The 12,500-nt window shown below is 39.8% G+C and overlaps 1 protein-coding gene and 1 long non-coding RNA gene across 2 annotated transcripts in view; both read right to left on the bottom strand.

Annotated features, from left to right (window-relative positions):
* LOC115923806 (deleted in malignant brain tumors 1 protein-like) overlaps nucleotides 1-4,096 on the bottom strand; it is a 29,184-nt gene extending 25,088 nt beyond the window's left edge. The window contains exons 1-5 of the mRNA XM_030985144.1: nucleotides 4,016-4,096; nucleotides 3,138-3,212; nucleotides 1,773-1,847; nucleotides 1,239-1,313; nucleotides 266-340 (exon numbers count right to left, since the gene is read on the bottom strand). Coding sequence (XP_030841004.1) covers nucleotides 266-340; nucleotides 1,239-1,313; nucleotides 1,773-1,847; nucleotides 3,138-3,212; nucleotides 4,016-4,061 — 346 coding nt within the window. The 5' untranslated portion in view covers nucleotides 4,062-4,096. The remainder of the gene's footprint in view (nucleotides 1-265; nucleotides 341-1,238; nucleotides 1,314-1,772; nucleotides 1,848-3,137; nucleotides 3,213-4,015) is intronic.
* Nucleotides 4,097-12,489: 8,393 nt separating this feature from the next.
* LOC115923753 overlaps nucleotides 12,490-12,500 on the bottom strand; it is a 1,782-nt gene continuing 1,771 nt past the window's right edge. The window contains exon 3 of the long non-coding RNA XR_004064068.1: nucleotides 12,490-12,500. This exon is cut by the window's right edge and continues 114 nt beyond it. This is a non-coding gene — a long non-coding RNA (uncharacterized LOC115923753).

Raw genomic sequence — 12,500 nt, 5'->3', positions numbered from 1 at the left:
AAAATACGAGAGAGAGAAGGAAAATAAGAAAACATGCAAAATAGAAATCTAGAGAGAAAGAAAGGGCGAAGAGCGAGAGAGAGAGAGAGAGGGAGTGAGAGAGTAAGGGTTAATGCCTAAAATGAGAAAATTGTAAACGGAAATGTTGAGCATGGTGAGAGAGAGAGAGAGAGAGAGAGAGACAGAGGGGGAGATAGAGAGAGAGAGAGAGAGAGAGAGAGAGAGAGAGATGGAGAGAGATATGGTGTAAATGTAGTTTTCTTACGAGTAGTTGTGGTAGGATGTGAGGTGGCGGATTCCGTCGTGGACATCGTTGTGGCGTCTTGTGTAGTAGTTGATTCTGAAAAAGAAATGTGATATAAACACCTGATGATACTATCTGGGGGCAAAATAAGTTTATTTTCATTTTTGCCAAACGTTAACAAATCTAACTGTACAAATCATCACATGATATTCAGTTCCTAGCTTGTGACGCCTGAGTCGAGTGGCTGCCGAGAAGAATATGATGCTACACTTTGTAGCAAAGTGAAATTATAATAGAGAAAGAGAGAGAGAGAGAGAGAGTCTGAGAGAGTGAGGGTTAATGACTAAAATGAGAAAATTATTAACGGAAAGGTTGAGCATGGTGATAGAGAGAGAGAGAAAATAGAGATGAGAGAGAGAGAGAAAGAGAGAGAGAGAGAGACAGAGAGAGTGTGTGTGAGAGAGAGGGTTAATGACTAAAATTAGAAAATTGTAAACGGAAAGTTTGAGCACGGTAAGAGAGAGAGAAAAAAAATAAAAGAGAGAAGAGAGAGAGAGAGAGAGAGAGAATGAGCGTTAATGACTTAAATAAGAAAATTGTACACGTAAAGGGTGAGTATGGTGAGAGAGAGAGAAGAGAGAGAGAGAGAGAAAAGAGAGAAGAGAAGAGACAGAGAGAGAGAGAGAGACAGACAGATTAAGAGAGAAAGAGTGTGTGTGTGAGAGTCTGATAGAGTGAGGGTTAATGACTAAAATTAGAAAATTGTAAACGGAAAGTTTGAGCATGGTAAGAGAGAGAGAAAAAAAAATAAAAGAGAGAAGAGAGAGAGAGAGAGAGAGAGAGAATGAGCGTTAATGACTTAAATAAGAAAATTGTAAACGTAAAGGGTGAGTATGGTGAGAGAGAGAGAAAAAAGAGAGAGAGAAAAGAGAGAAGAGAGAGAGAGACAGAGAGAGAGAAAGAGAGAGATATGGTGTAAATGAAGTTTTCTTACGAGTAGTTGTGGTTGGATGTGAGGTGGTGGATTCCGTGGTGGACATCGTTGTGGTGTCTTGTGTTGTAGTCGATTCTGGAGAATAAATAAGATATGAACACCTGATAAAACTTTCGAGGGGCAAAATACATTTATTTTTCACTTTTGCCAAAGTAACGTTACCAAATCTTACTGTACAAATGATCACACGTTATTCAATTCCAAGCTTGTGACGCCTGAGTGGCTGCCGAGAACAATATGATGCTTCACGTTGTAGCAAAGTAAAATAAAAATAGCAATCGAAAGAGAGAAAAAGGGCGAAGAGAGATAGATGGAGAGAAAGAGGGAGAGAGAGAGAGAGAGAGAGTAAGAGAGAAAGAGTGTGTGTGTGAGAGTCTGATAGAGTGAGGGTTAATGACTAAAATGAGAAAATTGTAAACGGAAAGGTTGAGCATGGTGTGAGAGAGAGAGAGAGAGAGAGAGAAAATAAATAAAAGAGGGAAGAGAGAGAGAGATAAAGAGATAAAGATATGGTGTAAAATAAAATTTTCTTACGAGTAGTTGTGGTAGGATTCGAGGTGGTGGATTCCGTGGTGGACATCGTTGTGGCGTCTTGTGTTGTAGTCGATTCTGAAAAAGAAATAAGATATAATTATACACCCGATGATACTATCTGAGGGCATATATATTTATTTTCATATTAACCATTTTTTAACAAATCTTACTGTACAAAATATCATCACATATTATATACCTCACTTAAGAAATCCAGCCATCTGATTGGTCGAATTGCATTCATAAACTTCAACTGTTCCTGTAAAATTCCCGGTAACCATGCTTAAAACATTTCAATATTTTTAATAACCATGGTTATTAAAAAAATAGGTCAGTCTCCATGGTTACCCCATAGGTTTACATGTTAAAAAATGGTTTGAGCGATAGAGAATACCATACGTGTGCGAAAAATTGGTCGGCAATTTCAATACAATTGAATCTCGATCGATCTTACCGACAATTTTATCTTGCATTGTTGACATGAAGACGAAAATTAACTCTCAAAAACAAAAAAACAACATCTGCCGATAGATCTTGATCTAAGTTCGTGCCAATATGCATTGCAAAAGTAAAAGAAGGGTCCGTTTCATGGAGCTTTTGCGAAGCATCCCTCACGCAGAGCCGTTTTCAATCCATTTTAATGTATATATTGGAGAAAACTGCCAAGCATGTTAACGGCGCGCGATAGCCGAGTGGTCTAAGCGTTGGTTTTCGATACACCTCTTGTTGTACGCAAGAGTTCGAATACCGTCTTCGACAAAAATATAAATTATTTTTTATTTTTTATTTTTTAGTCTATTTTTTTTCGGCATATAAAAGTATTAATGACTGCTTTAATATTCGAGAAATAGTTGTTTTCATACGCTCTCGGGAAGGTTACAATTGGGCTATTCCCCTCGGCAAGCCTCGGGGAATAGCACAATTCTAACCTTCCCTTGAGCGTAATAAAACAACTATTTCTCTCAAAGCAGTCATTAATACTATAATATTCAATCCCTAGCTTATGACGCCTGAGTGGCTGCCGAGAACGATATAATGCTACACGTTGTAGCAAATTGATATTAAAATAGAGAAAGAGAGAGTCATGGAGAGACAGCAAGATAAAATACGAGAGAGAGAAGGAAAATAAGAAAACATGCAAAATAGAAATCTACCGGTAGAGAGAAAGAAAGGGCGAAGAGCGAGAGAGAGAGAGAGAGGGAGTGAGAGAGTAAGGGTTAATGACTAAAATGAGAAAATTGTAAACGGAAAGGTTGAGCATGGTGAGAGAGAGAGAGAGAGAGAGAGAGACAGAGGGGGAGATAGAGAGAGAGAGAGAGAGAGAGAGAGATGGAGAGAGATATGGTGTAAATGTAGTTTTCTTACGAGTAGTTGTGGTAGGATGTGAGGTGGCGGATTCCGTCGTGGACATCGTTGTGGCGTCTTGTGTAGTAGTTGATTCTGAAAAAGAAATGTGATATAAACACCTGATGATACTATCTGGGGGCAAAATACGTTTATTTTCATTTTTGCCAAACGTTAACAAATCTAACTGTACAAATCATCACATGATATTCAGTTCCTAGCTTGTGACGCCTGAGTCGAGTGGCTGCCGAGAAGAATATGATGCTACACTTTGTAGCAAAGTGAAATTATAATAGAGAAAGAGAGAGAGAGAGAGAGAAGGGACAGACAGCAAGATAAAATTGGAGAGAGAGAAGGGAAGTAAGAAAACATTTAAAATAGAAATCGAGAGAGAAAGAAAAGGCGAAGAGAGATAGATAGATAGAGAGATAGATATATAGAGAGAAAGAGAGAGAGAGAGAGAGAGTCTGAGAGAGAGAGAGAGAGAGAGAGAGAGTCTGAGAGAGTGAGGGTTAATGACTAAAATGAGAAAATTATTAACGGAAAGGTTGAGCATGGTGATAGAGAGAGAGAAAATAGAGAAGAGAGAGAGAGAAAGAGAGAGAGAGAGAGAGAGAGAGAGAGAGTGTGTGTGAGAGAGGGTTAATGACTAAAATTAGAAAATTGTAAATGGAAAGTTTGAGCATGGTAAGAGAGAGAGAAAAAAAATAAAAGAGAGAAGAGAGAGAGAGAGAGAGAGAATGAGCGTTAATGACTTAAATAAGAAAATTGTACACGTAAAGGGTGAGTATGGTGAGAGAGAGAGAGAAAAAAGAGAGAGAGAGAAAAGAGAGAAGAGAAGAGACAGAGAGAGAGAGAGAGAGAAAGAGAGAGATATGGTGTAAATGAAGTTTTCTTACGAGTAGTTGTGGTTGGATGTGAGGTGGTGGATTCCGTGGTGGACATCGTTGTGGTGTCTTGTGTTGTAGTCGATTCTGGAGAATAAATAAGATATGAACCCAATAAACAGAACACCAAAAAGTAACCTCTTTTGGGAGTGTATTTTAAGTGATTTTAAAGTATAGTGCCTTTTGAACTAGATTTAAACGTTATCGACACGTGCCTTCATTTAAACAAAAAAGGTACTTCTGTTCACGTTTTCATCTAACCTAAAAACCACCAGTTTATCACGCGACTGGAGTAACGTGATTCCACTTACCTCTGTAAATCAAGTGTTTATGACCAAATAACCACTTGACCAAGCAACGAGTTTTTTGTCAGTTAACCGATGGTGGCGATAAATACGTAATTTTTTGGTCTTGTAAACACCTTTATTGATTGGTTTCACAGGTTATCCAAGGTTGATGGTAATAATCACGTTACTTACACCGGCTAATCGTCTTATTGTTCTGTCCGTGAATCTCTGGTTATATTCAACTAGTAATTCTGAGGTGTCTTACACACCTCTTTAAAAGGTTTCAAAGTTACCATAAATTTCTTGGTTATGATCACGTGGCTCAAGCTGATTACTAATCTAAGCTGTGAAAACGTGATATGTAGACGTGAAAATGAGTAATTATTAAGTGTTTCAAAACACCTTTATAAATGGTAGTCAAATTTGCCATAAGTTCCGCGGTGATGATCTCGTGACTCAAACGGATTATTGATCTAAGCTGGTCATACGTGACTTTTAGGTGTGAAAAATTAGTCATTATTAGGTGTCTTAAAACACCTATTTAAATGGTTTCAAAGATACCATAACTTTCTTGGTGATGATCACGTAGTTAAAACTGATTACTAATCTAAGCTGCGCATCCGTGATATTTAGGTGTGAAAAATTAGTAATTATTAGGTGTCTTAAAACACCTATTTAAATGGTAGTCAAAGTTGCCAGCACTTCCGCGGTGGTGATCTCGTGACTCAAACGGAATATTAATCTAAGCAGGGCATACGTGACTTTTAGGTGTGAACAAATAGTCATTATAAGGTGTCTTAAAACACCTATTTAAATCGTAGTCAAAGTTGCCAGCAGTTCCGCGGTGATGATCGCGTGACTCAAACGGATTATTAATATAAGCTGGGTATTCCGTGTTTTCCATGTGTGAACATGAGTTATTCTTGGGTGTCTTGATGGTTTCACAGTTACCATTTAAGTTCCGTGGTGATAATCCCGTGACTGTTGGCATATTTCTATTTTCACCAGTTGATAACTGACTGTTGGCATATTTTCATTGCACCAGTTGATAACTGGAGTGTGCATATTTACAGTTGCACCAGTTGATGACTGAGCGTTGGCATATTTCGAGTTGACCCAGCTGACACCAATTCATTTGCATATTGAATATGGGGTGCGTGCAGATCCATGTTTTTTAAACAATTTATCTGAATTTACAGCATATTTCTTAATTACTGATGATTTAGTTATATGCAATTCATTTCAAAAATACTACAAATATAAATTACCAGTTATTAGGACATTTCGCTACTTCGTATAAATAGTTAAACATGAATAAGGGAAACATTAACTGTGAACTAAAATAATTTCAATAAAGTACAAGTATACGAATTTTTTTCGATTAATTCAATTATGTAAGTCTACTTATTACCAATGCCCTTACATTGGAAATACAGACGTACCAGTATTGAAGTATTGTTGCTGTTCAACTGGTTGGAAGTTTTACCAAATGGTTCTAATGGCTCAGCTAGACCAGTTGAATTATAACTGGCCTGGATCAACTGGATCATTTAGCCCATTTCAATTTCCAGGGTTACCAGATGGCATTAAATGGTTCATCAACTGGACCAGTTGCAACTAGCTTTCTCTTCTGGGATGTTTGCACCCCCCCCCCCCCCACCCAACCCCCTCTTATCCCAAACTGCTTCCGGCGCGCTTGGATCCAAGACACGATGTTCAGAAACGGGATGAGAACGTCATTATTTTGGTTCATTTATTGTGTAACATTTGCGTAATTATTGGGTTGAACGCGGGTTACAGTAACATACTTCCTCTTCGACGTAAATTTCACGTGAATGAAGAACATGATTCATCTCAAGTCAGCCTCGTAATATTCACGTGAATTTCACGCAGATATTTTGACTAAAACTATCACCAACGCTTCACGTGTTTCTGTGACGCGATAATTTCGTTTATGAAGATGTAATTTCATAACCAAACAAACACGGGAGTATTAGGTTTACAAACCATGGTCTCCAAGGTAGGGATAATCACGTTATTATAATGGTGATATTGCAGTGACAATTGCGTGATTTAGTGAACGTGTGTTTCAAGTTACCTAATGCAATAAACGTATTAACACATTTACGTAAATGTCCGGTGTTTGAAGAACGTAACTCTCCTCAAGTCGATACCTTGAAATTGACGTGATTTTCACGTGATTTTGTTTATTGGGAACACCTGATAATACTATCCAGGGGCAAATTACATTTATTTTTCAATTTTGCCAAAGTAACGTTACCAAATCTTACTGTACAAATCATCACATGTTATTCAATTCCAAGCTTGTGACGCCTCAGTGGCTGCCGAGAACAATATGATGCTTCACGTTGTAGCAAAGTAAAATTAAAATAGCAATCGAAAGAGAGAGAAAGGGCGAAGAGAGATAGATGGAGAGAAAGAGGGAGAGAGAGAGAGAGAGAGAGAGTAAGAGAGAAAGAGTGTGTGTGTGAGAGTCTGATAGAGTGAGGGTTAATGACTAAAATGAGAAAATTGTAAACGGAAAGGTTGAGCATGGTGAGAGAGAGAGAGAGAGAGAGAGAGAGAGAAAATAAATAAAAGAGGGAAGAGAGAGAGAGAGAGAGAGATAAAGAGATCGTGTAAATTGAAGTTTTCTTACGAGTAGTTGTGGTAGGATTCGAGGTGGTGGATTCCGTGGTAGACATCGTTGTGGCGTCTTGTGTTGTAGTCGATTCTGAAGAAGAAATATGATATAAACATTTGATGATACCACTCGAGGGTAAATATATTTATTTTCTTATATACCAAACTTTAACAATTCCTGAACAAATCATCACATACTATTGAAGTCCTAGCGTTTGACACCTGATCAGATGATAGATGCAGAGAGGAAGATGTTGCTTCACGTTTGTAGCAAAGTAAAGGTGAAAGAAAGAGAGAGAGAGAGAGAGAGAGAGATGGGGAGACGGCGAGATGAAATTGGAGAGAAAGAGAGAGAGAGAGAGAGAGAGAGAAGGAAAGTGATAGAGGGAGAGAGAGAGAGAGAGAGAGAGAGAGAGAGAGAGCGAGATGGTGTAAATAAAGTTTTCTTACGAGTAGTTGTGGTAGGATGTGAGGTGGAGGATTCCATCGCGGACATCGTTGTGGCGGCTTGTGTAGTAGTTGATTCTGAAAAAGAAATATGATATAAACACCTGATGATACTATCTGGGGGCAAAATACGTTTATTTTCATTTTTGCCAAACGTTAACAAATCTAACTGTACAAATCATCACATGATATTCAGTTCCTAGCTTGTGACGCCTGAGTAGAGTGGCTGCCGAGAAGAATATGATGCTACACTTTGTAGCAAAGTGAAATTATAATAGAGAAAGAGAGAGAGAGAAGGGACAGACAGCAAGATAAAATTGGAGAGAGAGAAGGGAGAGAGAAGGGAAGGGAGCTTTTGAAGATAGTGGAGCGCGTAACAGCTGCTCTGCCAGGCTCCTTTAACTATCTCTATTTTCTCTGTACTGGGTTTCTGCCAACTAGTGATTTTGGTATCATGTTGTTAATGATACTGTACTGATCCTGCTAGACTAGTTTGAACTGATTTTTTGGACTGCTTGTGTCGTGGTTGTGACAACCAATATTCTGTGGTTCTATATACACTTGGAGCACAGCCTGTAGCCATGATGGAGTTACATGCATGCAGTATATAGCCACTGGTCATCTAGCCTATTCTTCTAAGTTCTATTCATGTGTGATCAACTGTGAATAGCCTTTTTAAGCCCTCAATTGAACTGGACTGCATTATCAATGGACTAGACCACATGCAGATTAACAATGACTTTCATTTATATGTTCCTGGTCATCATAGTTGGTCTTGCCTACTCCCTTTCATCGGCAACGAGTAGTGGTACTACAGAAAGTTATACCGTGCTACACAATACATGCAAGTGTAGCTTTTCATCAAAGACAAAATACATCGGGAAAAGGATATCCTACTACCAGACTGCCACATCCACATCTACCTTCCATGTTCAGCTTGTAGAATGTGGGGATATACATCCAAATCCCGGTCCTGATATTCTTCAACAACATCATGAATCAAATAGCGAGGACTGTCTACATAGAAAGAATTCTGTTACATCAAACAGGATTCGGTATGATGTGGACATGTTACGGAGCCTTAACCGCCAGCATTTTCGAGTAACACCAACTGTGTGGAAAACCCTCCACACTCTTGAAATTTGCAAGCACCGTACAAGGCGAAGTCGCAAGGGGGGAAGATGCCGCCGTCGTCGTCTACTGGCACAGTCTACCTTAGCCCCTGAATCAGAACATATTCCAGTTATCATCCGCCCCCGCATACATCAGATGAAAAATAGAGATATCCGATATTCGAAACATGAACTTGGGATACCATTTAATGAACATCGGGAAGTAATAACCATTCAAAGAAATATGGTTCCACACTCAAACTCCTTTACTAATTTTGCAATTTGGAACGCACGTTCAGTGAAGGCCCGCGGAAAGTCTACTGCCATATGTGACTTTGTGATATCAAAACAGCTCCATATTTTTGCTGTCACGGAGACTTGGCTTACTAACTCAGATCGTGATAATCGTGCCCTTGCCGACATTAGGACAACTCTGCCGAACTTTGAATTCCACCACTCTCCTCGTCTTAGCGGAAAAGGAGGTGGGGTTGGTGTTTTGCTACATAAAGGGTTCAAAGTGAGTGTAAATCGGGAATTCACCTTTAAGTCCTTTGAGCATATTGACCTGATGCTAAGGTCATCTGGATCGACGGATCTTCGTCTTGTTGTCATCTACAGACCACCGTCCTCTGCTAGGAAGAGAGAGACTTTAAGTACCTTCTTCAATGAATTATCTACTTTGGTTGAGGTGCTCTGCATCAACCATCAGAGGCTGTTGATAGTCGGTGATTTTAATGTTCACGTAGATGACCCGAATAATGTTGATGCTCAGAGGTTTCTCAGTCTTTTGGATGTTGCTAATCTTCACAACCACATAAAGAGCCCCACGCACTCCAGTGGTCACACACTTGATCTCGTCATATCTCGAGATAGTGATGATCTTGTGTTGACATCATCGACTGATTCGTCTCTACCCTCTGATCATCGGTCTGCAATATGTGGCTTGTCGTTTGCAAGACCGCTTCCTGTCAAACGTACAGTGGTCCTAAGGAAATGCAAGGACATTGATCAACAGGATTTTCAGAAGGACATTCAGAAGTCACAACTATTCACAGATTCTCTGGATGAATGTGGTGACCTTGCTGACCTATATAACGAGGAGATGCAGAGGTTGTTAGATCAGCATGCACCGCTCGAGGAGAAGGAGTTCATCCTTAGACCGCAAGCTCAATGGTACTCGGACGCCCTCAGGAGATCCAAGCAAGAGCGGAGAAGAGCTGAAAGGGCAGTTTACAAATCTGGCCTTCAAATTCACAAGGACATTTACAAGGAGAAGTGCAAGTCCTATTTATTTCTTCTTCGTCAGACAAAAGAGGACTACTTTCTCAAGAAAATCGATCATCGTGATCAACGAGGCTTGTATCGAATGGTTCGGACTCTCTCATCACCACATGCTTCTAGCCAAATACTGCCATGCCATGACTCTCCTGGCCAGCTTGCAGAGTCGTTCTGCAGTTTCTTCGATGAAAAAGTCAAGCGTATACGGCAGGAGCTAGATGCATCCATCTCTGAGGACCTGTCAGTTCCAGTCAAAGATCGGTGCTCCTCGTATCTGACTGAGTTCCACACAGTGTCTGAGGATGAATTAGTCAACATCGTCAAGGGAACATCCAATTCTTACTGTGATTTGGACCCGATACCTACGTCTCTACTTAAGAAGGTGATATCTTGTCTGGCCCCAGTTCTTGTCAAAATAGTGAATACCAGCTTACAGAAAGGAGAGGTGCCTGCATGCATGAAACATGCAATTGTCCAACCTAGACTTAAGAAAGATGGTCTTCCTCATGATGATGTATCGAGCTATCGGCCTATAGCGAATCTCAGTTTTGTTGGAAAGCTGGTAGAAAGGGTCGTCGCCAGGCAGATCAGGGAATACCTAGCTGATCATGATCTCCTTCCTAGCGCCCAGTCGGCATATCGCGAACACTTTAGTGTTGAGACAGCGCTTCTCAGGGTCCAAAATGACCTCCTGATGGCTCTAGATGCTCGGCAGGATGCGGTACTGGTGCTGCTAGATTTTAGTGCAGCATTTGATACGATTGACCATGATCTGCTGCTTGAAAGAATGGAATCCTACTTTGGAATCAGGGGAAGGGCTCTTCGATGGTTTTCCTCATACCTGGAAAACAGAACGCATGTTGTTATGATAAAAAATGCCTCGTCGCAGACCTACCATGATAAGCATGGGGTTCCACAAGGATCCGTCATCGGGCCCCTTGCCTTCACAATGTACACAGCGCCAATGGAAGACATCATAACATCTCATGGTGTAAATGTAATGCTTTATGCGGATGACACGCAAATGTATATCGTGTTCAAGCCTAGTGAACGTGAAGAATCGTTAGAGAAGCTGAAAGCCTGCATAACTGATGTGAAGATTTGGGCAATGAAAAACAAATTGTCTTTGAATGATTCCAAAACTGAAGTTATCCATTTCACATCCAAGTTTCGTCGAGATCCTACCCTATCTAGTGTATATGTCGGTGACTGCCACATTAATCCTGTTCCTTGTGCCAGAAATTTGGGGGTTGTCTTTGACCAGCACATCACCTTGAAAGAACATATAAAAACTGTTTGCAAATCAGCAATGGCAGGAATCAGGTGCATAAGTAAAATCAGATGTTTCCTCTCGAAGCAAGGTGCACTCACTCTGGTGCATGCATTTGTAACAAGCAGATTAGACTCCTGTAACAGCTTGTTGTTTGGACTTCCCGCAATTGACATTTACCGGATCCAGATGATACAGAACATTGCAGCGAGACTGGTCACTCGCACTCCATACCAACAAAGTATAACTAGTACTCTGAAGAAACTACACTGGCTTCCTGTAGATAAGCGCATCATATTCAAACTCTTATTAATTACATTTAAAGCACAACATAGTTCTTCTCCTTCATACCTGACTGATTTGCTCAAACAATACCACCCACCCCGAACCCTCCGTTCAAGCAATCAAGCATTACTTTGTGTACCAAAAACCAATACTATATTCTATGGGGGCAGATCATTTGCAGTTGCTGGACCAAACCTTTGGAACAATCTCCCCAAATTCATACGACAGGCACCCACTGCTGCAACATTCAAATCTTCACTAAAAACGCACCTCTTTGGCCTTAATTAATTAGTTTAAACTATCCTGACTTACGTTCTTTGTTTTTGACCATGTTAGCTATCTCTTTATTATGTTATTTACTATGTTAAGTTAGTCATTTTAGTAGTATAAGATTTGTATATTTCTCTGTGTTGATTCATTTTATGTGATTATAATTATGCTTGTACAGCGCAAAGAGAAACTGATGTTTATTTTGCGCTATATAAATATTGTATTATTATTATTATTAAGAAAAAATTTAAAATAGAAATCGAGAGAGAAAGAAAAGGCGAAGAGAGATAGATAGAAATAGAGATAGATATATAGAGAGAAAGAGAGAGACAGAGACAGAGAGAGAGAGAGAGAGAGAGTGAGAGTCTGAGAGAGAGAGAGAGAGAGAGAGAGAGTGAGAGTCTGAGAGAATGAGGGTTGATGACTAAAGTGAGAAAATTGTAAACGGAAAGGTTGAGCATGGTGAAAGAGAGAGAGAAAATAGAGAAGAGAGAGAGAGAAAGAGAGAGAGAGAGAGAGACAGAGAGACATAGAGTGTGTTTGAGAGAGTGAGGGTTAATGACTAAAATTAGAAAATTATTAACGGAAAGGTTGAGCATGGTGTGAGAGAGAGAGAAAAGAAATAAAAGAGAGAAGAGAGGGAGAGAGAGAATGAGCGTTTAATGACTTAAATGAGAAAATTGTACACCGAAAGGTTGAGTATGGTGAGAGAAAGAGGGAGAGAGAGAGAGAGAGAGAGAGAGTAAGAGAGAAAGAGTGTGTGTGTGAGAGTCTGATAGAGTGAGGGTTAATGACTAAAATGAGAAAATTGTAAACGGAAAGGTTGAGCATGGTGTGAGAGAGAGAGAGAGAGAGAGAGAGAGAGAGAGAGAGAAATAAATAAAAGAGGGAAGAGAGAGAGAGAT

The sequence above is a fragment of the Strongylocentrotus purpuratus genome, unplaced genomic scaffold (genome assembly GCF_000002235.5).
Source record: "Strongylocentrotus purpuratus isolate Spur 01 unplaced genomic scaffold, Spur_5.0 spur5_scaffold_14, whole genome shotgun sequence".
In the NCBI taxonomy this organism is placed as follows: domain Eukaryota; kingdom Metazoa; phylum Echinodermata; class Echinoidea; order Camarodonta; family Strongylocentrotidae; genus Strongylocentrotus; species Strongylocentrotus purpuratus.
Note: the sequence above shows the minus strand (reverse complement) of the source record. Positions and strands in the feature narration are given on the sequence as shown.